Consider the following 26,158-nt stretch of genomic DNA (forward strand, 5'->3'; position numbering starts at 1 on the left):
TTAGAATTACGCGAACGTACACACCCGGAAAACCGTATTCAACGATGATTTACGTATCGGCTACATCGCGTTCCGCCGTGGAATTAAGGTCACGCCGTGCATTCCACCCGTCGAATCCTTTTCACCCTGCCCGGTACCTATTAGCCGACGAAAAATAAACTCGCCGACGAGCAACGAAAATTGATCATTTTCTTTTCTTTTCCATCCTTTTTTCACCGCTTGAATTTTTACCCGTCAATGTTATTGGCGCGATATATTCTTCAGAGGAAACACGATCGGCGTGAAAGAGTAAAGGGACAGAGCGACGGTTGAACAATCTCGAAAGTTTTTCTTTTCTCTGTTGTTAGAATCGCGTAAGTCGGTTGAGTAATCGTACCAGTTCGATCGATCTGGGCGGGGGAAGGTAGGAAGCGTGGGGCACGAGCGCGCTTGATTACAACGGATCTCTGAGCCGATCGGTCGGAAGAGAGTGATAGAACATAGGAGAAATGGGAATGGATGAGGTGGTACGACGAACCGGAAGAGAGAGCACGAGGGTAGAAACGGAATGAACGATCGTGTGACGGAGTGGAACCACGAAAGTGGAATGAAAGGCAGACACGTGATGGTTGTATACAGGATGTTTCTAAAGAAACCAATCTAAAGAAAGGAACCGAGAGAATCTCGTCTCGTTAAGAAGTTTCACTTTTACCTTCCTGCAGCGTCTCTTGTACTATATCCACTTCACCCACGAAATACACGAAGAAAGGGAGAATGACAGTCGGAAAATAATGAGGGACGCAAAACGAAAATAGAAAGAAAAAGAAAGAATTTCGAGAGAGAAAAATTAAGGAAAAATAGGCGAGGAAAGATGAATGGAAAAATCGGAACGAGGAAAGAACAACGTTCCACTTTGAAAAGAGAGGCAGATGGTAAGTCGGGAAAACTGAAAAGAATGGCAGAGTGGTTAGAGAGCCAACACGAGGAGTGAAAAAGACAAAGACGAACGAAGAGCGAAGAAAACAGGAAGTGACAGAGTTGTGAAGCGTAGGCAGAAAATGGAGCAGAGGTTAGACGAGGCAGGCAAGCAGGCAGGCAGGCAAGCAGGCAGGAAGGAAGGAAGGAAGGAAGGAAGGAAGGAAGGAAGGAACGTTGTTGACGGAGAAAGGAGATTCGGTAGCGAGGCTTGGGATGATTGCGCCAGTCCATTAGCAGCGTCGCTCCGACGAATTGCGCTGCATTAACGAGGAGCCGCTTCTCAAGAAGCAGTCGGCACGCTGATTGGCTGAAGGGAAGCCGAAGATCGATGTCTTCGGCTTTCCGGCAAACTTCTTTGCCGTCTGCCTCTCGTCTTACGCAACGAAATATCTTGAAAACGTCGATCCACGCGATCGCGCGGAGGATATCGACGAGAAACCGCCGGCCAATTCTCTATATCTCTCTGACGCGAACAGAACCATGGATCCTTTCAATCATGTCGGCCATTCGCTCCCCGGGGAACTAATCAGGGGAAGAAGATCACCGTCTTCTCTTTCGCGGACGTTTCGATGCTCCCGTTGCAATCCAGTTACAACAACTTGACTTGACGAAACATTCTTCCAGTAACATTTTTACGCGTTTTGATAATAAATGTAACGAAATATTCTTCCGTTATATCCGCTATATTTCTTCTCTCTCGCTTCATTCTCATCGCGCTGTAATTCCTAGTGAAAACTAGGGAGCGGGAAAGTTGGGGCAAAGGAGAAGTTTTTCGATAGGCCTAGTTTAACATTTCCATAGGCGAAGCGAAGCAAGCAATTTCGAAGCGATCAATAACCCCGCGCTCTCTTTATCCATCCCGCGTGCCTTTCAGTTCCTTCGAACGGTTATTCCCGTCGGAAGGTACACCTGGTTTCCGGTAGCGAAGTTTAACGATCGGTTACATCGAACGCGGCTTGGCACGGCTTAGGTTTATGACAGGCTGATGTATGGGGGCTCGGTGAACGGATGGTAGGGTGAAGAGGAGGGACGCGGAGAAGAGAGAAAAGTTTAATTTAGATAGGCCACGTTGCCTCGTGGCCCTCGTGCGCATCCACTTCCATCGCGACGCCCCTCGTTGCCCTAAGTTTTTTACGAGCTTCCTCGTGAGGGTTCGCGGAGGAAGAAGGAAGCAAGAGAGAAAGAAGAGGGAAAGAAGGAAGGGAGGGAGGGAAGGGAAGAAGAGCGTCGACGAGAGTAATTTTTGTCCTTTCGTCTCGAACACGTTTTAACCGTGTTTCCACGTTCATATTCACGAAGCTCGCTGTCGAACTAGCTGTAGTGCTATTTCCTCCCTTTCGTCGCTCTTTTAATTAATCCCCACGTCGTCGCGGCAGCACAGGGAAATTTGAAAAGCGACACGCTTTTCGATGAGATAGACAACCGCCCCATGGGAGAGCGGAAGAAGCTGCCAATCACGGGGAGCGAAGCCAACGCGCGCAACCAACCCACCCACCCTCCCTCCCTCCCTCCTTTCTTCCTTTCTTTCTTTCTCCCTTTCTTTTCTTTTTCCCTCAAATTGAAAAATCGTGTTCGCCGCGAGGCGTATCGCGTGTGACGCGTGACAAGACGCGCGTGTCTACGAGCAAGGCACGTCCTCCCCCTTTCCTAAGGCACGTTACTGGGAAACTATAAGGGGGTTGGTCGAATATCCGGGGTGGAGGTAACGAGTAGTAGTTCCAAACAGACTTTGGACAGTGAACGGCGTGAGAGACGGGGTGTTTGGACGATCGTGGGGATCCCGAAGAAGCTAAGGGTGGTTGGTGGTGGCGGCAGCGGCGTCAGTGACGGCGTCAGTGGGGGTGGCGGTGGTTCAGTGTGGCAAGGGTGGGCGCCGGGGGCAAGTGAGGGCAGATCAATGCGGACATGTGCGGGAAATTGCACAGGGATCGATCCCAGGACCCTCGGGGGAAGCGCGGCCTCTCTCTCTCTCTCTGTCTCTCTTTCTCTTTCTCTCATCCTCTCACTCTCTCTCCCCCTTTTTCTTCTCTTACTCTCTCTCTTGCTCCCTCCCTCTCTCCCTTTCTCTCTCTCTCTCTTTCTCTCTTCCATCCCTCTCATTCTCACTTCAACCCCTCCTCCCTCGTCCCGCTCTCCACTGCTGCCCTCGTAACCGTCTCTCGCCTTCTCACAACTCGTCTCTCTCTCTCTCTCTTTCTCTCTTGCTCTCTCTCTCGCTCTCTCTCTCGTTCATGAAAACCATCCGATGGCTTTTGCGCGTCGCTCAACCGACTTCGCAGAGCGCGACTGTTCCCGTTTCTTCGTATTTTTAGAGGACATTTGTTGCGTCGCCGTGAATCTTCACCCGATAGGAAATCGACTAATTCTAACGTATTTATTGAGGGGGATAGATAATCGATAGTTTCCTTTTCTTTTTTCTTTTTTTTTTTTTGGAGGTAGCGCGAGAATCGTTTAATCGCGAGGGATGAAAGAGCGAGAGCGTCGCTATTAATACGATGATAGTCCTATCCACGGATTCGCACGTATCTTGTATCGAATGGAAATAGATGGAAATGAATTTTATGCTCGCTGATCGATTTCACGAGGAGCGTGGAAAGTAGCCGTTGAAGAAGAGAAAAATCTCTTCCCAGCGGGAATTTCAAGGAAAATGAATATCCCAAATCCGGCGAGAGGTTGACGGTTGCACAGATACAAGGAACGAAAAAGGAGAAAGAGAAGAAGAAGAAGAAGAAGTGGATGGGGCACGGTCGGGGGTAAGTGGCTTCGGCTGAAAATTGATGAATCGCTTCGAAGGAAAGTGAAAATACGGCGTCGAAAATTCTTGACAACGTGGACAACGAAATGTTCCAGGAGAAATATAATTCCAATGGAAAGGTAGAAAATGAGAAATAGAACGCGTGGAATAAAGGAGGGGAGGGATGAAATATATATCCCATTCGTTCCGCCATCTCCATCACCCTTGACCTTTCTCTCTCCGCTGCCGTTTTATTTTCCAACCTTTATTTTAATTTCAAACACGCCTATCCGCGGCACGGTTTTAAAATTGAAGCGTCGCGCGTGCTTTTAATAAAAGCTCTATCTCCCCCCCGTTTAATTCAGTGACTACAACGGGGACGAACATTTAGCGCGGCAATAACGAAACTCTGTAATCTCTCGCGTCCTCTCTAATCCCTACCGGTGAACGTGAGAACCGAAAATAACCCCCTCCCTTCCTCCCCCCTGGGTTCGAAACTCGGATAGGAAAGGCTAAAAGCTTTCTAGCGGACGTCTGATGGAAAGAAGAAGGGAAAAAAGACTCTTTGTGGGCAGGGAAGAGAGGAGAGAGAAAAAGAGAGAGGAAGGTGGAACACAGAGCTCGAATCAACTTGTCCATTTCCTGATACCAGCCACTCGTTGGAATTCAATCAAACTTGCAAAGCTTGAAGGGAAGACAGGGAACTCCGTCGGTCGGTCGCTCGCTCTGGTCCTGTTCCTCTTTCTTCTTCGAGTGTTGGCTCGAGCTTACGAGTAAAGTAAACAACGATAGATAGATAGATAGATAGATAGAGGAGCATGGTGGTGGCCCGGCGACGATAACAGAGGAGGAGGAGGAGGAGGAAAAGGAGGAGAAACGCGAGAAAACGTTTCTTCCATCGTACTTGTTTGTACTTGTTGGAAGAGCGAGCGAGACAAAGAGAGAGAGAGAGAGAATTTGCGGCGAAGAGAAAATTACCGGGGAGGAAAGAGGAGGAAGAGGAGGAAAAGGAGGAATAAGAAGAAGAAGAAGACGAGGGCGAAGGCGATGCGAGGAAACGGGATGGAGAAGGAGAAAGAGAGGTAAGATGGAAGATAGAGAGAGTGGCGTGGAAAATCAATGTGGTCAGAGAGAAGATAGGGGTGGATGAAGGGGGAGAAAGAGACGGATGGTAGCTGAAGACGAAGGGGGTTCTCCTTTATGTCGGGTCACGTCTTTAATATACCTCGCGTGGGCGGCGGTGGCTGCGGCAGCTTAATCAATCTTCCTGCTAAAGTGTGCTGCACCACCACCCCATCCGTCGTTGCTGCAACCGTGAAACCCAATCTCATTCTATCGTTCCTCTACGTTCGACGCGGAACAATCGATACGCTCCGGCCGGAACGAGTCTAGTATTCCTGCATACAGTAGATGAATTCTATTCCATGTTCCTCAGAAATTGGGAAATTTAAATTGGATGGTATGGGAACTTGTCGTATTGGAAAATTAAAAAAAGAAAAGAAAAAAAAAATAACGCGAATCGGTAATTACAGAGTTATTTAATTAAGACGTTCGCCGCTCGATGCAAGAAAGCGTGGGTTTAGCTCCTTTAATTAACCCCACGATATTTTTCCTTCTTTTTCTACGTTACGAAATTTTCTTGAAATCCAAACAAGAATTACTCGTTTTATTCTCTTTCCCATTTAACCCGGAAATAATCGACGAAATGAAAACGATATCGCGCAAAAGAGGAATAATAGTAAAAGGAGCGGTATATGACACACATGCTCCAGCCGCGCGCAGTCTTTGTTCGTCATTTTTTTTTTCTTGATGACGAGCCAAACTTTCGTAATTTCGAAAGGCCGACGTCTGTGGCACGTAACTCGTGAAGTTAAACGGGTTTATAGCGTGTGTCAAAGCATTCGTGACTCTTCCTCGCTCTAATTTCGTGGCGTTATATTCTTCGCGTTAATGGCGCTTCCTGTCAATTTTCCGTCGACGACTCTTCCCCATACATGTCGAAATTGATCAATCTCAATTAAATCGAGGAAATAACGCTATAAATAACCAACTGAATTTAGATAAAATAACATTATCGATAATAAAAAAATTTCCCATCGATCTTTCTAGCCATCGAAATGAAACAAGAAACGAGCGATAAGGATAAGGACGAGTAATTTCACGCAGCGATCTAACGATTCGTCGTCCGGACAGAAGACTAATGCGATAGATTTCAAAAGGGAATTGCAATTGTCATTTGTCCGGACGACGCAATATCGGATGAACCGCCCTTCGGGTCGGTCGATCCTTCCCTCCCCTCGCGCGCGCCGCCAACACGTGGATGCCACGAGGGTGAGTGAGAGCGAGGGAAAAAAAAAGGGATTCCGGAACATTAAGGAGACAAGAAACGAGAAGGACCAGCGGGAAATCGGGGATAAGATGGACCTTGGGAAGTAGAGGAAAAAAAAAGAGAGCAGCGAAAAGACCAAAAAATACGCAACGACGAGGTAAAGAGAGGGGAAAAAAAAAAAAAAAAAAGAGAAATCCACCGAGAAAACATTTGGACTCGACGGTATACGTGGCCGCTTATCGTACAAAATCCCATTTTTATTCTTCAACCGATTCACCATACCCCCCCTTCCCTCATGAGTGGCCATCTTTTTTTCCATCAACCCTAAAGCTTCGATGTATCTGATCGCCGAAGTGGGCCACAATATCCTTACATCCCATCTCATTTCCTGTTCTTCCTCTCCTCTCTTTGTCTCTTCCACTTTGCCCTTCTCTAACCACTTTCCAAGCCAGATTATACTTACTTAATCGATCATACCTTCGCGTGTTATTTGTTCGAGGTTCCTTCCCTTCTTTCTTTCTTTCCTCCTTTTTTGTTCTTTCTCTTTGGAAGTTTTAACGCCACCCCTTAGCCCTCGGCCAATGGAGGAATCTGTATTCCGAGCGGTGCACACAAAGAAGGGAGAAGCAAGAAGTGTCACAACTGCGCGGAATTAAAGAAGGAAGAAAGTTATTTCCCGCAAACTTGCTCCGACTACGTGACACGCGTGATACAAACGGGCAGATCTTTCATTCTTTCCTCGGACGCGATAATCACGCGATCGACTTTTATACTTTCCTTTGCAATTTCTATCGTAATCATCGCTCTTCCAAACTTTTCCCCCAATATACGTCGAAGGTTATCACGGTATATACGAGGAGCAAGTTTGGTCAAACGGTGGAACAGACACGCCAACGTTTTTTATCGAGGAAATTTATCAGGTTGATAAGAATCTGGCCAAGGTCCGAAACGAACGGTTATCCGGATCGAATCCGGGTGATAGATGACTCTAATCTGTGAAGAGTGGAAAATGGAGAGTCGATTTCGCCAGTGTCCTCTAAGATTTCCTGCGTTTGATGATGAGAAAGAATTAGATTAGGAAAAAAAAAAAAAGAAGAAGAAGAAATTAAAGAAAATTATAAGAAAAAAACATAGAAAATTTTATACAATTTTTTCTTGAACCATTCGTTAATTACTCAAAACCAAAACACGTTTGATTTATGAAAATTATTAAATTTATACTAATTCCATACCAAACATAATATCAAACATTAAAAAAAAACACATCTCACAAAGAAAAGACAAGGAAAGAAAGACATATGTTACCAGGCCATCACCTTCGGCGACAGGAGGAAGTAAAACCATTTCCTCGCCCTGTCTGTGAAACCAGAGGCGGCGAGTGCTTTTAGAGCTTGGTAGCTCTCAAAGGTGACGCAGTTTCACGCCAAGGAAATAAGAACAAGACGATCCAACCGGTTGAATGGCAGGGATTGCGGGTTGATGGTAAAAACGGAGAAAACGAGAACGAAGGATTGAACGAACAGAGAGAGAGAGAGAGAGAGGACAAAGGGGTGGCTGAAACAAATGCTCCACCTCCATTTACGTCGGAACTACGAGCTTCAGGGTTGGGTAGCACAGACAAGAGATGGAAGAGATTCGTGGAAATGCCGTGGAATTGGATAAGCCAGGCAGGGTTTGTTTTGCCAGGGGTTCCCAATGGGGGTTGTAGGCTGATCGTGTATTAGGCATCGCGTGGCCTACGCTCACTAGGGCCGAGTATCGCGTGTCCTCCTCCAACTTTCCTCTCTTCTACCCTCGAAAAACTCTGGTCCGACACTGACACCGTGCAACCTTAACGATAGATAATTCGATCCATTGAGCGGCGTAGATCCATTTACTCTTCGATTCTTGAACGTCTTGCGTGATATTGCACCAAGATTACGCGATATATCCTACATTATTTATATTCGAAATATATAGCATTTCGAAATATATCGTGTTACTATCATCGTGCTAAAACTAATTGTGAAAAAGAGTAAAAAGTAGGCGAATAAAGTTGGCAAGAAGACACTGATATATACACGATGAACAACCGTAAACGTCGAAGAAGAATTGCCAAGACCGATTCGAACATCGAAATGATATTGAAATTGAATAATAAATATATTGTCTCGAATACACATAATTTCGCGATTACAATTTACGTAGAAAAGAAATAGAAAAAGAAAAGACTGTAGGATAACTAGAGAAACTATCGAATGGGGTGTTATAGGGGTAGAGCTCGCCGAACTCCATCCAGAAGACAAGCCGAATCCTATGAAATACGTGGAGAAGGAAGCGAGAGATAGGGGTGAGGTGGAGGAGTAAGGTGAAGTTAGAGAGGAAGGAGCGGGAGGCACTAGGTGCTGTTTGTTGAATCCTCGAGATCAATACAACCCGGTCTATCTCTTTCTGCCCTCGTAATTCCGTGTGCCTAAATGTGCGCGGGCACGTTCGACGTGTATGCACGTACTTGGTGGTGGTGGCGATGGTGCACAATGTTGCACTCAAACGCACACGTTCAAACGTATCGCGCGTGTGTGTGTATATACGTATATATATATCTGCCGCGGCGAAATGCGACGCGTCAAGATGAGAAAGCGACAGAGAGCAAATGAAACGCGCCTCCGTGTTTCTGGCTACCAGTTTTAGCTATGCGTGTCAATATTTTAAAAGCATCCCGAAGTGTATAACCCGGTAAAAGACAAACGAATATTACGCCCCAAATTCGTTTCAACGCCACGAAACGTTCGAAATAATTCGCTCGGTATTTTCCTTTGTAATAAAAATACACCTCGGCAATTCGGTCGATCTAATTGCAGCCTCGTCAGAGACGAGGGATTTTGCATTAAGGAGGAGTAGGAGGAGGAGGAGGAGGAGGAGAGGAAAATTTGATTCGAAAAAAAAGGAAGAAGAAAAAGAGGAGAAGAAAGAGGAAAAGGAGGAGAGAAATATTCAGGATAAGATTCGGTTCCATTAGAAAGGTTATTTTCATCGGTTCAGCTATTCCTTTAGAATTGCCCGTCCGTTTCCCCTTAAAGACCGCGAATCCTCGAAAAAGGGTGAATACAGCCCTATCGACGTTTTCCCGTGAATGACTCTCTTTTCGAAGAAACGAGGCTGACGCATCCTTCTTTCTTCCTCACCTACTATTTATACCGATAAGAATTCCGGCGAGAATTTCAAGAAGTCTCCGCTGGCCAATCGCGGGGGGGCTTACTTATCGCTGCCTCGAAGGATTGGCTGCGCACTGCGGTACAATACGAAAATAGGTCGGCCAATCCTCGTATCAGCACCCTGTTTCACCCTCCTCTTGCCTATCGCCACCTCCGTTCTTTTAACCTAACTATCAAAAGGAATAGAAAAAAAAGAAAAAAAAAAAAGAAAAAGAAAAAAAGAGGGGGCAGAGAGAGGCAAAAAACGCGCGGAGAAGAAAAAGAACCGAAAAAAAGAAAAAAAAAAAAAAAATAAAATAAACTATCTATATGCAAGTGTAGTATTCCACGCGAAAAATACTTACTTCCCTATGCGCACGTTTGCGATTCGCGTATGTACAATAAAATCTACTACAAAGATTATTGCGAGGTTGTAGTTGTCTTAATCCCAAATAATTCCGAGCTATCTATCAGAGTTCCTCCAGGGCCAACTATACAGATTACCAGCATCCACTCTCATCGACCCTCTCTATTCCCTTTTTCACCCCTATATACGTGGTCCAAGGGAGGCACACGTGTCTCTGGCGTGGTTCTTCGATCGATCAACGATACACGAGACAAGCGTTTCGATCACTGTTTGTCCTCTCCTCCGGACCATCTCTCCGGAGCCGGATATTGCTGTTGCGATTGCTGCTGACCGCCGGACACTTGGCCGCCCGACGATTGCTGTTGTTGTTGTTGTTGTTGTTGCATCTGTGTCTGCATCTGATACAACGGGTAGCTCTTCCGTTTCCGGATACCGTGCATCGACAACAGATGTATCTGGAGGTACTGTTTCGTCTTGAACTGCTTGCTGCACACGTGACACGAGACGTACTCCGTTTGAACCGTGTGCACGTTCACGATGTGCTGCTTCAGATTCGAATTGTTCGAGTAGATTTTCCCGCACTCCGGACACTTTGGTTTACCGGATTGGCTCGCGTTGTCGGTCTGCTGGTGGAACCGACGCTGTTGATGGGTCTGTTGATGGAACAACGCCATACTCTCTTGAATCTTCTCCTTGGCGCACGATTGAAGCATCAGATTCAGTTCGTTTTTCGCGGATGCTGTTTGCTGTTGTTGCTGCAACGTTTGCAGATTGTTCTGCAACTTTTGATGCATGATCGACAGCTGCTCGGTATTCAGGGAGTTGAGCGAGTTCAGGGCATTTAGGGCGTGTTGCTGCGACGCTTGGCTGGTGGCGTGGAGGTGATGGTGATGGTGATGCTGCTGGAGCAGAGACGACAGATCCTGACCTTTCGAGTTGTGAACTCCGCTCTGGTAAGTTCCAGACCCGGCGTGCTCGTTCCTCGTGGAGGACGTACCCGGCAACCAACCGGAACTCGAGCTTGAACCGTCTCCTCCAGAGGGCTGCCATCGCCCTGGAACCACCAGCCAATGTCAGTCCTCAGCCAACCTCGTACGATCCCTTAAACACTATTCAATTTTTTTTTTCTGTCCTCCCACAGCCCTTCGTTTTCAATTCTGTTCGTTTATATTTGATATTCTTTTTTTTTGTTTACTTTATTTCCGTTTATTTATTTATATTTTTTTTTCCTCTTATATTTCTGTTACACTGTTTCCCTCCCCCAATTGCGTGTTGTTTGTTTAATTCCCTGAATATTTATGATCGAATCGTAGATTGTAGATTGTATTTTGTCAAAATGTTTTTGTCGCACTCTTTTAATTTCAATTGTTTAATATTTCACATTTATATATGTGTTAATTTAATGTTTCGTCAGGATTTTTATACATATATACATATACATATATATATATATCTGTTTGTTGAATGTGGTAACGTGTGTACTTTGTTCTTCTTCGTTGCCATTTCCGTACCTCCACCCTCACGTCATTTTTATTTATTTATTTATTTCTATTTTCCATAAACAGTTTTAAACAGTCGATCGAATTCGTACCTCGCCGACCAATTAGCCTTAGCAAGAAGGGTCGTTCAAAGAATTCGAGATTATTATTAAAAAAAAGAATCGAGTTTCTCATTTGCATGGCAACCCTAACGATACCGTTTCTAATGATCGCAGGCCATTTTTGCGGAGGAAAATCGATATTGTTCCGGCAAACGAACTCGAAGAGCCGTCGGAGACGTAGCTCTACGACACGCTGTTGCTCACCATTTTGTTTTCTTTCTTTTTTTTTTTTTTTTTTCGTTTCATTATCAACAATTATTCTTTCTTATTTATTTCCTTTTTCTTTTTCCAAAAGGAGTAAATTGGGCAAGGGGATGCAGGGTTGTGAGAGGTACGAGAGTTCCATGCATTCAACGCAACAACGAGAGACCAGAGTCTTGAGGGAATCGACGGGAGGATATTATAAGTCTGGGCTTACGAATACGTAATAAAACCGAGTCGAGAATCGAATCGTTGGTTTCTGATCACTTACCGTAATTCGGATCCTGATTCGCCGCGTGGATCCCGGACGGTCCTGGTATCAGTCCTGTAAGTATCAAGTACGATCATAATCACAAACCTGTATCTGGTCATTCACACTGGTCGTCAACTCTAAATAGGAAATACAATGCGATACATCGACCCCGTTCAAAAGATTAATTTCGATCGAGTCGATGAGATAGAGTTACGATACGTTTATCAAGGAAGAAAAAAATAAAAATAAAAAAATAAAGGAAGCGAGGTAATTTCGATCAAATTACCTGGTATTCCCAAGAGCGCCGGAAACGAATTACGATGATGTTCCATAGAATCATTCAGGATGTCGCTTGGTTCGGTCTTCACCGAGTTCAGGATGCTGTCGTTATTCGACATCTCCTCCTCGTTGTCCGACATGGAGTTCGAATCCTCGCCGGTAGATTGCGCCTGTAACCGATAAAAATCATCCCTCTTCCGAGTCTTATTCTCCGTAAACGAAACATTGTTTGAACGGTGGTCAACGACCGTTCTAAATATTTTCGAGCCACCGTACCTGAACGTTGTTGGTGGGTGTCGTGTGTATCGTGGGTCCCTCCGCCAAAGCCTGGCCCAAAAGCGATTCTTGAAGGTCGGTCTTGGGCTCCACGTGGTTACCCAACGGTGGGCTGTAGCTTCTAGGTCTCTTCTCTGGTGGTGGGCTCAGACCGCTCTCGTTCAACTCTCCTCTGCCGTTGTCTTGCCAAGGATTGCGCGGTGTCGCCTGTCAAGTCCGAAAATCCAATGTCCAATTACCGCGTACTATGTCCAAATTTAAATCGGTAGCTTGTAATCTCGAAAGTTGAAACTCGTATTTACCGGCGCACTGCCATTGTTCCCGCCGGAGGACGAGGGAGGAGGAATTTTGGCAGCGCCGCTGTTCACATCGGCCAACCCTCGAACCTGAAGCATCTGCGCCGTCTTTAGGAACGCGGCGAGCTGTTCCTGACCTACGTGCACCTCTCCGTGGTACATGAAGCGCAGCAACGACTCCATGTCCGACGAGGCGACGTCCCTCAGGATCACGATCGGATGCTGGCATGGATTGGCCTGCGGTCGTGCAACAAAAGAGAAGAGAATAAAGAAACGACGATCACTCTTCTCGCCTTCTTCTCGACCGGTCGAGAAAATTAATTTCAGATTCGCGATATCCCGCTTGATTATGATCGATACAGGACGAATCTCGTCCACCGTAAATCGGTTAATCCTATTTATCAGGTCGTTCAGCCCGGCCAGATCCGGTCAATTGATTTACAAGGACGATTTACAACCACGACACGTATAACGAGCAACGTTTAATCCACGTCGTCGATGCCTTTTAAGTCGAACCGACTTGTACAGCTATCTCTTTCTCCCTTCTCTATTCCGCGTCTTTCCACTTCCGTTTTTCATCCCATCCTTTTTTCCTTCCAATTCGCCAACAACAACCGAGCGAAATTGACTGGTACCACCACCACTATTACTGCTATTATTACTACCACCACTACTACCACTATTGCTACTACTACAAATTGACCACCACTCGTATGGACGCGGCTGTGTACCATCGACGACGATCATCTCGATGGAAGATGGAAATTTATACGGACGTATATAGCGGCCGCTTACACGTTAGAGGCGTTCTCGCCGATCTATGTTCCGCCGATATATGGACCGCGGCAACTGCCATTATCGGCACCGATATTAATTATAATTAATGACTGCCGGCCTTCCCGTGGCAACTCGGCTGCCACCCGGTTATTTCGAGGCGCGGAGGTGTCGTCGATCCGCGAGAGAATTCGAGAGGAATTCTGGCCGACGAGAGAGGAAGGGAAACAGGTTGGAATATCTCTATAGAGACACGCACGGTGTGTTTCGAGTGTAACGTAAAAGAGACGTGAAAAAATATTTATTATTGTAGGCAGCTATCGATTTATTGTAATCGTTCCAAGGTTTTGTAACAGCGATCGACCGGTTGAAACTCGATCTCCCTCGATCCGTTTTGAAATTTAGTCGCTTTTTCTTTTTTTTCATACGTTCGAAATATGAAAGGAATAATCGCGATCGATTGATACGTATAAGCGCGACTCGTTCTGGAAATTTTTGTTGCCCAACGATTTCTCGGATATTATATATTTAGAAATTGGGATAAGGATTTCTTGGGATTAATCTGTTGCTCTATAATTGTGCCCGGCACAATAGACGGACCGAAGAAAGGATCGAAACGTGGGTTAAAACTGAACTTGGATATATATAAGTAATATCAATCTGCATTCCTTATATTTGCCCCATTAACCCGTGACATTTGATGCCAACTACACCTAAATAAATTATTTTCAGACGTTGCACGTTGTAATTTCGTTTGTATATTTTTATATTTTTAAATTTACGATTACGCGAAAAAAAGATATGGAAGGGATCGATAATAAAATAGGGCGGGGATCCACTTTGACGTTTCAAGAATTAATTTATCGAAGACGAAGAATTGAAAAAGCGACGGGCTTATAATAAACTGGCTGTAAATCAATAAAATCGCCACGGAAAAGCGCACGAAAACGCTTCATCACTGAGTCATTCGATTTTTGTAAACAAGAGGAACGTTACTCGCCAAGAAACCTATATATCGGAAAGGATTCTAAAAATTATTACCAGAGAAAATTATATGTACGTATGTATACACGTATATTTACGTAAGAAAAATTCCATTAACGAAAAAGCACACGAATAACGGAATTACACGACTTATTGTAATCCTTTCAATTGAAATTCTTATATTATAACAGCCTCGCCTCAATAGGATTACGATACACCGTGGCGACGGCATAAACATCTACTCGTACATTACTCGTCGTCACGCCGCGGCTATTCCCTCCGCAAACCGTGACTGCATACGCGAGGAGAGGAGAGAGAAAGAGAGAGAGAAAGAGGGGAGGGGAGGAGTTTCGGCCTGATCGTGAGACCGGCTGGTATAATTGAAATAATCGCCGTGGATGAAAGTATCTCTGGTCTGCGTTTCGCGGTGCATTTCCGCGCGGGCGGTACACAAAGACACGAGAACCAGCGACCGATATGTAGAATCGGAAAGGGGGGCGAAAGAGGCGAGAAGAGAAAGGGAACGGAGAGAACTCCGCTATGGACTCCTTTATCGCATTAACCAATTTAATTAACAACTTTGAGACGGACTCCCTCTCCCCGCTAATTAGACCTAACGCGATTAAAACGGGTCAATAATTAATTGTATGGACGCTCGTGCGTCGTACACGAGCACCGAGAGACGTTCCAGGCGAGTGTTTTCCACGATTGTTGTGAAAAATATTATCTCTCGTTATTTCTTTTTTATATAGCTTCTTTTGTGCATATATTCGGTAATATATTTTTGTAAAATTAAACTCGAGGAAAGTTGGGTTAATTTGCGAATAAAATTATTCACTGTTGAGTTTATCAAATTCTGTTCGCGGACAGAAATTTAGTCGAAAGACGTTGCGTTAAATTTTCCCTCCCCTCCCCCTCCGTTTTATCTTTTCCCCAATTCGATTTCGTTCTCTCGATTCGTAAAGTTTAAAACGAAAAGAAAGATCGAGAGATTATATAATTTAAAACACGATTTAATAATAAGGTCTCCCCTAGATATTAATTCTCATCGAAACGTAATGTCGAAATTGAACCGAACGTAATTAGACACGTCGGTGCCGTACACGTAATAATACGCGTGAGACGTGCCACCTCGAGCCGGGAATTATATTTCGCGTATGCATTCCGTCAACAACCAGTGAAAAAAGTGCGTTTCCATCGCGCCCATGAATGATTAAAGTCGATTCTTGATACATTTACCGTCCGTTTTATCTTTCTCCTCCTACTATTCGACTCGAGCGGCCTCGCCACTTAAAAAGATTAGAAAAAAAGGGGGGGAGGAAAAAAAAAAAGGAAATTCCTTTCAATTCGAAATTCGAGTTCTTGCCCTTACTCGTAGACTCGTAAGCGCCGCGAAGTTCGAACGAAAGGAAAGAAAGGGGGGAGAGGCGGAAGTGATCGATAAGTTTCAGCGACATTTCAACAAACCAGCCGTCCAAAGATGGAATTGGAATAGCTTATTCCAAAGTTCCGTTATATTTCCATCGAATATCAATATCGGCCGTTCCACCCGCCATTACCGGGCCCGAAAGTTTCAAGTTGATAGGATAGGAAAAACAAAGCGTAATTAACCGACGTATTCCGATCCATTAAAGACGATAGCCGGGGCGTTGAAATGAAAACCGGGGGATATAAAAATTCGAGATAACCGGACAATTAATTATTGCGTTATCTCGCCACCATTTTATTCTCGTTAAAAACGCATCAAGTTCCTTCGTAGGATCTTCCTTCGATATCGGAAGTCGCGATCTAAAAACGAACAACGATGTAATTGCTTACATTATACGCGGCACACGCATTCCGCAGCTAAATATTTATTCTTTCTGGTTCACCTTCATTGTGTCCCATACGTTCTTCTTTATTTCCATTTAATCTATTCCGCACTTAAATGCCAGATTAATTCAAGTCCATTTTTCTATTTCATTTCGTAGAGAATCGTTTAGATACGTGAAAGCTCGTAGAAAATTTAAAAGATGATTGTACGGATTGAAACAGAAGAAAAGTGGCAAAAGTTGATGCGCAGAAATATGCACCGTATCCGTATCTTTCAACTTGTGAGATATTCAATTTTTCGACGACACATCTTTATGCACCGAATTAAAAAACGATACGAAAAACGATACGTACTTCGTTTATCATCGAAAGAAGTTCGTAACACTCTGCGCTATTTTATCACAATCATATTTTATCACTTTCTTACACCTTATCGGAATAATCGAGCACGCATTCGCGTTATCGCAATCAAATAACAAAGAGTGACGAATTCAAAAAACGTTGTTGATGCACCACAGTTTTTTCGCTTCACTGACAAATGACGAAAAAGGACTCGAATTACTCCTTAACCGCGGGTAAGGAATAATCGAAGCTCACCAACGATCCATACGAAAGAAACGATATCCCTCCCTCCTCCCTTTCCCACTATACTTGGACCGCTTTAATCGATCCAACGATCTTCTTCTTGCGTTACTTACGGTTTTTAGAAAGCAGACGTATCTGGATTCCAACCTGATTGAACACACGCGCACGCACACACACACACAGAACTGGCTAGGAAATCGTAGCGACCGATGATATATATATATACACGCTAACCGATTCTAAAAAAATATTTCCTCTGTGCACGTTGTACAAAAGCTTGATATAATAAGTGAGCGAGAGAATTTCCCACGTTTCCTTCGTATCTCGATATCGTTCCGTTAACGCGAATCCCGTAGAAAACGCCCGCTAATGAGAATTAATCCGCGGAAAAATGAGCGGAATTATTTAGCAAGGGAGGAGGGGAGAGGGAGGGCGAAGTATAATTCAATCCCTGTTCGTCGTGCGATCAAAGATTTCACGATTAAACGACGATCCACTCGCGAAAATCGAGGAGCGCCGCGTCGTAAGTGCGTATCGTCTCGCTTTCGACAATGAAATGAAATCGTTTGTTTATATTCGCTACGCGAACTTTGATATACGCGCGCGTGTTTATATTAAAGTTTCGATACAATGTCGATCGAAATATCGAAATATGTTCGCTACGGGCGTATAGAATATAAACACACATTCGTTTCGAGAATTTATTAATCGAATATGAATGATTGAAAAAAAACATTATAAACGTTACAATTTTTTTTTCTCTTTCGAAATTTTTTACCATTTCGCCACTTGTGAAATTGATAAAAATTTATCCGAGAAATTTCAAATTTAAAAATTGATAGGGGGTAATTGGATATAAAAAAGGATCGATTAGATTTTTTTTTTCGATCATTGAAAATCCATTCTCCTAGTTAAAGTTTATTCACTCGCTCGTGTATATATATTTGCTTATCGAATTAATACGAGCATGTTATTCTCTGGTTAAGCGTGTGTATCGAATCGCCACGAATTAATATATTCGCGATTCACTATGAAAAATCTTAGCCGTCTGCGTAATCCGTTCGACGAGATCTTTCTACCGCATTCAAACACATGGAATAGAATCGCATCGGGTAGAAATTGTTTTCAACTTTGAACAGCTGTATTGGAACGATTCCAAGGCTTCCGATACACCTCGATTCCCGCGCCCTTTCCACGGGGTGGAAGGGGTTGGGGCGATGAGCATCGTTCGAAAAAAAATTCTCGTAATCGCGCGACGCGGCTGTGCCGTGATCGCATGTAGGCGAAGCACCCCAACTAAACCGTAAGTAGAAAAGTAGATACGATTGCATGGTTTCTGATCCGGTTATGCAGTGAACGAGCAGCCGTCATGGCTTCGCGAAACGTATCCGTTCGCCCCATACACGCGACCCTCCCTTATGGACAAATACACGGACAAGTGGTTGCACGTGTGCACACTACTCTCCTCTTATCTGCTTATCTGGGTAGTTGATGTTTCACTGACGCATGTTTTTAAGCTTTTCCCCGTGTTAACCAGTCAAATCACGAGGTAAGCAGCCGGGGCAAGCCTAGCACCGCTCGTGGTATCGATCAAACTTGGTCACCACGCGGTTCACCACTCCTTTCTTCCCTCCTCCCAAATCTAAATTTCTCTTATCCACATGTACATCTTGAATGTAGCTAGATCAGATTGTTCATCTTGAGAATTAAGAATCGAGGGACTATTACAACACGTATTAATAAGGAGTTGATCGAACTCCTTATTAATATCGGATCTACTTATCCGAATCTACTTCGATTTAACTTGAAACAAACAGCACCGGGAATCTTCTATAGTAATTCGTTCCAGATAGATGTTCGGATAAACTCGCATCACGAGATAGAATTTCCCAGCACGGAAATTCTTTACAACTACAGACCGATGTACAGGGAATCAAATGTAAAATTATGGAAGGCCGGGCTCGAAGAGAGCGGATGCCCGGCGAGGAGAGGCGCGTGTGGCAGCGACAATGGCGGGAACACAGGAGTGCACATGCGTATGTGTGTGTACGCGCGGCGCGTTTCACGCTCCCTCCTCCACCTTCGGCGTCGCTTTTCCAGGCGCAGGCTGTGCAGGAATGCGCGCACGTACAACTACGCACTTCCGTTGATAAAAATACACGGAGGCATAATGTGTCTCTCGGTACACGCGCGACCGTCGTCATTTCGCTTGGCTCGTACTCGCTCGCTCGCTCGCCGGTGGAAAGGGAATAAGCGAGAGGGAACAGAGAGAGAGAGAGAAATAAAGGAACGAGAAGGAGAACGGGAAACGAGACGACGGACGAAAGGAGAGGAGACGACGTATGAAAAGAAAAATAAAAAAGAAAGAATGGAAGTGGGAAGAGGATGGAGAGGAACACGTTATACGCACACGCAGCACAATAATATACCGGCGATAATACGCTGGCCGCATGTGTGCCACTGCTGCGCGACATTAAGCGTAATGCGAGTGCACCGTGTGCATAGACGCCGCATTAACGAAAAACGAGAATGCCGGGGGCTTATTAGAGGCGTAGAGAGCACGTTTAACGCGATGGAAGAAACCCCGGACGATCCTTGCTCTCCACCTCATGAAAGTGAAATACAAGCGTGAGAGAGGAGGGGCAAGAAGAAGAGAGAAATGGAAGGAGGTGGTGGAAAATGTGCGATGTCCAGTCTTCCTGTGTCTCCCTCTCGTTCTGGCCTCCGTGCATTCCGAGTTCCCGCAAATTGACACGAGCACCGCTGTATGTATATATTTAGATGTGCCGGCTGGTCGGTGGGAGGCAAGATATTTTAAAATATGAAGACACTCGGGAGAGCAAGATGCAATCCGCGTCGAGACACCGGACTGGAAATAAAATTCGGCTTCTAAATCAATAATATATATATATATACGTGTATCCCTCATCGACGAATATCGAAATTATTCGGCTTTATTTTCAGCGTTGCTATATAACTCAGTGATTCCCAACTTTAACTTAACAACTTATCAAGGAGTTGTCCGTGTTGTTAATCAATTGCCACGTTCTTTGGAAAAAAATCTAATTGCTAATTAATCGGAAGCCGCTAACTTTTTTAACTCTCTCCTTCCCTTCTCACGAGGGAGGGAATTGCAAAGTGCTCGAGTAACGGGTAGAAAAAAAAAGTCGCAGCTCGAAGGAAGTTGGAAAACACCGGCGTAAATCATCGTATTAATATCTCGAAATACCACGAGTATCTCGAGAAACGAAGGAAAAAAAAAAAAAAAAAAAAGAGAGAAAGAAGGAAGGAAGGGGAAAAAACGAGAGATACAAACATTTCGAGTTTCTAATCTTCCAACGTTCCCACACCACCCGTCCGCAAAACAGTGTGTAATTGATAGTTAGCAGAGAGAAACGTAACTGTTATTTCAGCTATCGGCCGGGTTGATCTTCGCGCATTTTAAATTCAATCCGTTACGTGTTTGTACTCGTGTATACGTATATATACATACATATCCATTTCGGATCGGGAGGACGGTTTCGATTCGGCCGCGTTGGATAAATCACCGGGCACATACACGGGTTCTCCGTAATGGCGCGGAGGCCGCAGCAAGGGGTACCTAGTAGACAGCAACGCGCAGCGTTTAACACATCCTCCCGGTATGTATCACGGTATACACGACACACGCAAACTGGTACACAACCGTCGTGCCGTCCTCTCCTCTCTCGTTTCTCCCGCCGGCGTCAGATGGAAATTACCGATCCGATATGCAAATAGCCACGGTGACCGCTAATGCGTGGTTAACGGTAACGTTATTAACGGATCGTTACACGATGTCCACGCGACGTAGGTGTACGGCGAGCGTAATTATACGTGCACGCGTCTATTTCACGCTCGTGACACCCCCCACGTCCCACCCGCAGAGCTCCTCTACGCGTTTTGTTCCCACCCCGTGGCGGAAATTCGGATTTATTGGCGGTGAACGGTGAAAAGAAAGGAAAAGGAAGAAGAAAGAGAAAAGAAAGGAATGGAATCTATGATATTTAATGCATCGCGTGTGTCGCAAAAGAGATATTTTCCGTGCGGTGGGTGAGCGAACACGCAGTGGTGGGTCGCGGGGCACGAATACAGGTTTTGATTTATTTATTCGCGTGGCGATCGCGAGGGATACGAATGGGTTAATCTATCGCGGTTTAAATTTAAACGTGTACGATTTCGATAAGATTTGCCGATAAGGTGTTTGCGCCGGCTACGTGTTTCTAGGAACACGGCGTGATGCAATGACGTTTGGAAATGAATAATCGGTTTGGAACGAGAGAAAATATAGAGAAGCCAGTTCGATGATCGATTCCAGTAGGTAGGGAAAGGACGACGTGCGATAATGTATCGTGTTCTTGCATTGCAGCGTGTGTCGAATCACGTGGGTGGACGTTGGAGAGAAAGCGACTCGGGTGAGATTGTCTCGAAATTAACGAAATCCGTGGTACCGTTATGATATCGAGCTAAATTGAACCGAGGAAAAGAAAAATTGGAATCGGGAGTCCGTTGCCACCGGAGGATGATTCAGCTCAGTATTTCCAGCGAGTAATGCCCACGTTATAAAACACCGAAGTTGGACGAGGCGTCCTCTGGAAAACGAAACCGCGGAGGATCCGGTTGAATGTAAAAGAATGTTAATGCATTGTCGCAAAACCGGCGGGAATAAAACGTTTCGAGAAACATCAGCGGTGGACGGGCGGGTGTGGATGTCAGTCGGCAGAAAAAGCCACGTTTTGTTGATCCAGTGACTCAGTGGTAAAGAAAACGGTGAACAAAGGGGCTGTTGTTTGCCCGCCGACAATAATTGCGCGATATTGGAGGATATTTCACGATTACTTTGTGCGCATTCACTTTATCAGCGCTACCCCTATCTTTGCTCCGTACGACGTATAAATCGTAAACAAAAGGATTCGATGATCCAGCTTACGAGAGACAAAAAAAAGAAGAAAAAAACAATCGTAATTTCTCTCCATGATATCCCAAACAACTGAGGAGGAGCTAAAAAGCCAAGTACATCCTTCTGACACATCCTTCTGGCACGATATCCGAATTAAAAAAAAAAAAGACGAACTTCGTCCCTCCTCCTCCTCCTCCTCGTGTATTTCTCCGTCAGCTTTCTCCGGATTTCGTGTGTCGTGAGCGAGCAGTGTGTCGCCGCTCGAATTCTTGAATTACACGCTAACATATATAGCAACATCTTCTGGCGAGCACATTTATAAAGTAACGCGCGTGCTTCTGGTGCGCACTCGACAAGATAGGGTTGGAGACGAAGAAGAAGCAGAAGAAGAAGAAGAAGAAGAAAAAGAAGAGGGGAAGGGGTCGCCGCGTCTTTTCGATCCCTCCGACGTGTGACTCATTTTATTCTTTCTCTCTCTCTCTCCTCTCTCTCACTCCCTCTTTTTTCTCTTTCCTCTCTTTTTTTCCTCTCTTTCCGCTCCCTCCGCCACCCTGCCTCGCTCTATCACCCTACCTCTCTCTCTCTCTCTCTCTGTCTGCCTCTCCGTCTCTCTTCGGCTGACACTTGGAAGAGGAGACACACACACGCACGATACGCGAGGGGGAGGAGGAGGCACGCAGAATTTATTACGGTGCGGTGGCCGGTCTTATTTTAAGACTAGCGACCAGTATATTCCCTATGTGTGATACGTGTGCACGCACACAGGCGGTAACACTCGGGTTACACGCGTCTGTTTCCGCGCAACAGTGTTGGGGTACATACTTACTTACGAGTCAATGGATATTATAGTCGACAGATGTACTACGGCTGTCTAAATTCGACGCGGTACGACGTCTTACACGAAAAATATTTCTACGCCGCTCGAAATCGTGCGACGTACGATATTCGACCTGATTACCAGAATCAAATTATTCATGGTCGCGGCGTATTGCGGCCAGACACGGACACATACGCTATATATCGTAATGCCGCTCGATCGAGTCGTGTGGAATAAATCTCTGATCGATTCGTCCACGTGTACGTGATTGTACTACGTATATCGTACAACGCGATACGTACCACGAGATAGATAATACGGGTAGAAAGTTACGAGATGCGGTGGGCCACAGAGATTGGTGGTTCGATGCGTTGGCGATAGAAATGAGTCAGTTAGGATAATTCACCGGTCCGATATCGGCGCGACGGAGAGGGGGTCGCGTACAGGGAAACGAGTATTCTGCCGTAGCACATCGTGGGACGAGAGTTTTCGTATGACGCGTTTATTAGAACGGAAATGGTGTATGATCGTTCGAAAATAATTTAATTAATTGGAGACGAATAATTCATTCGTCTGGTTTTGTTGAATCTGGTAAATATGTCGCGTTGTTTTACTTTCCAACTGGTATCACGATTCGTTGAAATGCATGTTGCATCATGTTTATAATTCAACGCATTAATGTAAAACGCTAATGACTATGAGGTATTATTATAGTCTCTAAATTTAACTTAGGCGCGACATTGTCTTAATCGTTGGATAAAACTATATTGTCTGTTGAATGATGTTCTTGTTTTTCGAAGTAAAAGAAACAAAAAAAAGGGGGGGAGGGGGAAAGAATGATAAAAAAAAATTTAAAAAAAAGAAGAAAAAAAATTGATAATGCGTAAAAGCAAAAAAATCGTCTTATTAATCCATGGTTGTTTTCGATGTTGCTCGTTTCATGGAAACGAAATAGAAAGGCACAGTATTCAATATCATATTCGGCATCTTTCTTCTTAATTTATTTTTAATGCGAAGTCGCGACGGCCGAGCAAAGGTCGCGCATAAAATTTACAATCGTTAAATGCCATCGATTATTGTTGAGAGAAACACACTGAAATTCTAGTTATTCATCATAGCAGTGCAACCGTAGACATTTTAACGAATCCGCGCCAATTCCAGTTATTCTCTTGCGCATAGATCACAGAGGAACGGACGAGACGAGAGAACGGAAGAATGAGAAAAAGAGAGAAAGAAAGGAAGAAAAAGAGACAGAGAGAGAAGAGAACCGGTAGAGGAAAAAACGTTTCGTTACACGTATTTCTAATTAATTCCAAACTAATTCCAGTATATCTTCGTATATTCCGGACTATACGTCAAACGTCGTGACATCTTGACAAACTTTACTTGATGCTTATCTTCGAATAAAGCGAAAGAGAGAGAAAAAAGGAAACGAAAAACAAAGCAAAAAAAAAAAAAAGCTGAAAATAAAAATAGAAAGGAAGGGAAAAAATTAAGAGAGCGGAGCTCTTTCTAATTCAAACGTCATTTCGAGCTAGAAACGCGGCCCATTAATGGAACCTTGGTCGAAAGAAGTACGCGGGTTAGAGGGGTTAAATGACGCCGTATATCCGAGGTAACGTCATGAAATCGTGGCTTGTTTTCCTTTACGGCCGTTTCTAGAGAACCACTTACGCTGCACGTATCCGCGTACATTAAAGCACGCGCGCTGCCAACCTTTTTAACGCGTAGACCATTTGCGTTTCTTCTACTGGCCCAGCGAATGGAGCACCATCTACGTCTCGCAAGATCAACCGATTCCTAACCTTTTCTTTTTTCGTTAACCGAGAAAAATTGAAACGTATCGTCCGAGATACGTGATCGAAGCTTTCGAGATCGAGTACGACACGTTTTGATAGCTCTCTCAGGATCGAATCACTCTCTCGGTTTAAATATGGCGTAAGTTTGGAATGTTACTCGACCAAGTAGCTGATATTACGTTACGTATTAGAGTTATCGATTTTGCTAGAGTCGGAAAGTTACTGCTATTGGCTAGCGCTTGATAAATCGTGATGCAAACTAAGAAGGAAGTTTCAGCCGTAGTTTCGATTACCCAAACGACGATCAATTGATCAAATATCGGATTAATGGAGCGGTATTATCTAATAAGGTAGAATAAACACTCGGTGTAGACGTCAATTTACGCTATTCTACAGGGCTTGTATAATTACTAGATATTTGTCGAGCCAACAACGTCTGGCGTGAATACTAGAAACGTACCGATTATCACGATCAAAATTCAAACAACACTCTTTATAAACATCTTTCCTCGTCGATCCATTTTGTTTGTTTCTTTTTTTTTTTTTTATCGATAATCAAAATTATCGACACCGTTCAAACGACATAGGAGAATAGGAGAAGATATCGATACAACGATTACAATAATTTTTCCGAAAATTCCACGAAATGGATCTGGCGGTCCAACTTAAATATCGATCAACGCTTGTCATCCAGTTGATTCTACGCAGAGAAAAATGGCGTAAAACCGAGATAAGAGAGTAGTAATAGCATCGATCGTAATAAGACGTAACGAGACGTTTTTCTGGAGAACGACAGATGGCATTCGTCGAGAAACGTTGAACCGTACAATTATGCGGTTACGTCCGTTCGGTTAGGTGGGGATCCCCGGTCGTAAGTTTCCATCGGATCGTTACTCCACCGGCTGGTGAGAATCATTACTCGACTCGCCATTATACGACTCGTTTTTTGCTCGTCGCGTGGGTGTGCTGGCCATGACGCGCGTAATCGTAAACAGCCGTGACGTTGCGAGACGGAAAGAGCAAGAGGATTTGATTGGAGCCTGGGTTCCGTTTGCTTATCTATACCGCGATTCCGAGAATAATACGAAACGAAAGAAATCGCACGTTGTATCGTACAATTGACACGAGTGTTTTAGCCTGGGATGTAATAAGCCGATTGTTCTCGTTACGTAGAGAGATCGGCTCATCAATGAAATACGACACAATAGGTACGAAAGATAGATTCGAAACGTATACGCCGCGTCGAGCATAACAGTTTATTTTATCGATCTTTTCGTTCTTTCTTTCCGTTTCGCTTTCACCATCGTACGAGTCGCCCCCTCCCCCCATTTTTTCGAAAGCACGACAACGAAATATCTCTTTAAACTCGAAATAGACGCGAATTTCGACCCGATATACGGAGATACTTTACGAAATACGAGATACGTATTTCTTCGAAAGTATTCGAAAATCATTCTCGTAAATAAGGCAACGTTCGCTTCGAAAAGAAGTCAAGAGAGATTTCCTCGCGATGTCTCCTTTACACGCTTGTAAATTACATCCGCGGATCTCAAAGTGATTCCTCTCTTTCCAACTCGGTAGCATCCTCGGTCGATCCTCGAACGATTTCGAGGCTCTTCGGGTAGAAAATAGACGTCACGATCCCTCTCTCTCTTTTTCTTCTCCTCCACGAGAGAAGAGGTTCTCGTTACAGGCGATCGTTTCGAATCACCGCGCGAGCAACCGGAAACAAATAAGATCGAGCGTCCTCTCCCCGTATATTTCCAGAGCGTGCCCTTTTTATCTCTTCTCTTTCTTTCATTCCTTCTTTCTTCTCCTCTTCCCCGACGTCTGGACGGCGAGCATCGCATTGGTAAATTTAAATGCGATCGGTCACGAGACGAAGAGGAGCGAGCAAGTAGCGCGCGAGTACGCGAGGGCGAGGGATCGTGAGCGCGTGCGTACTCACGCACACGCACGTGTTGAGATCCTCCCTCCGTCTCTCTCTTTTCAAAGGCCGGAGAA

At 44.7% G+C, this 26,158-nt stretch overlaps 1 protein-coding gene across 13 annotated transcripts in view; it reads right to left on the reverse strand.

The window, feature by feature from the left end:
- The window catches only part of LOC107996185 (protein abrupt), a 69,205-nt gene that overhangs the window by 18,340 nt on the left and 24,707 nt on the right, over positions 1-26,158 (reverse strand). For 8 of the 13 annotated variants that reach the window (XR_009832394.1, XM_017054112.3, XM_017054111.3 and 5 more), the window contains exons 4-7: positions 12,472-12,702; positions 12,170-12,376; positions 11,901-12,063; positions 11,633-11,686 (exon numbers count right to left, since the gene is read on the reverse strand). Coding sequence is in view for 11 of the 13 variants with exons in the window: in XM_017054112.3 (XP_016909601.2) it covers positions 11,633-11,686; positions 11,901-12,063; positions 12,170-12,376; positions 12,472-12,702 (655 nt within the window). In the remaining 2 variants the exon portion in view is untranslated. Of the gene's footprint in view, positions 1-3,350; positions 7,067-9,558; positions 10,615-11,632; positions 11,687-11,900; positions 12,064-12,169; positions 12,377-12,471; positions 12,703-16,094; positions 16,419-26,158 lie in introns of those variants that run through there. The other 5 variants (XR_009832393.1, XM_062083899.1, XM_062083900.1 and 2 more) reach the window with 5 other exon arrangements.

This window comes from Apis cerana, linkage group LG13, assembly GCF_029169275.1.
Source record: "Apis cerana isolate GH-2021 linkage group LG13, AcerK_1.0, whole genome shotgun sequence".
NCBI lineage: Eukaryota > Metazoa > Arthropoda > Insecta > Hymenoptera > Apidae > Apis > Apis cerana.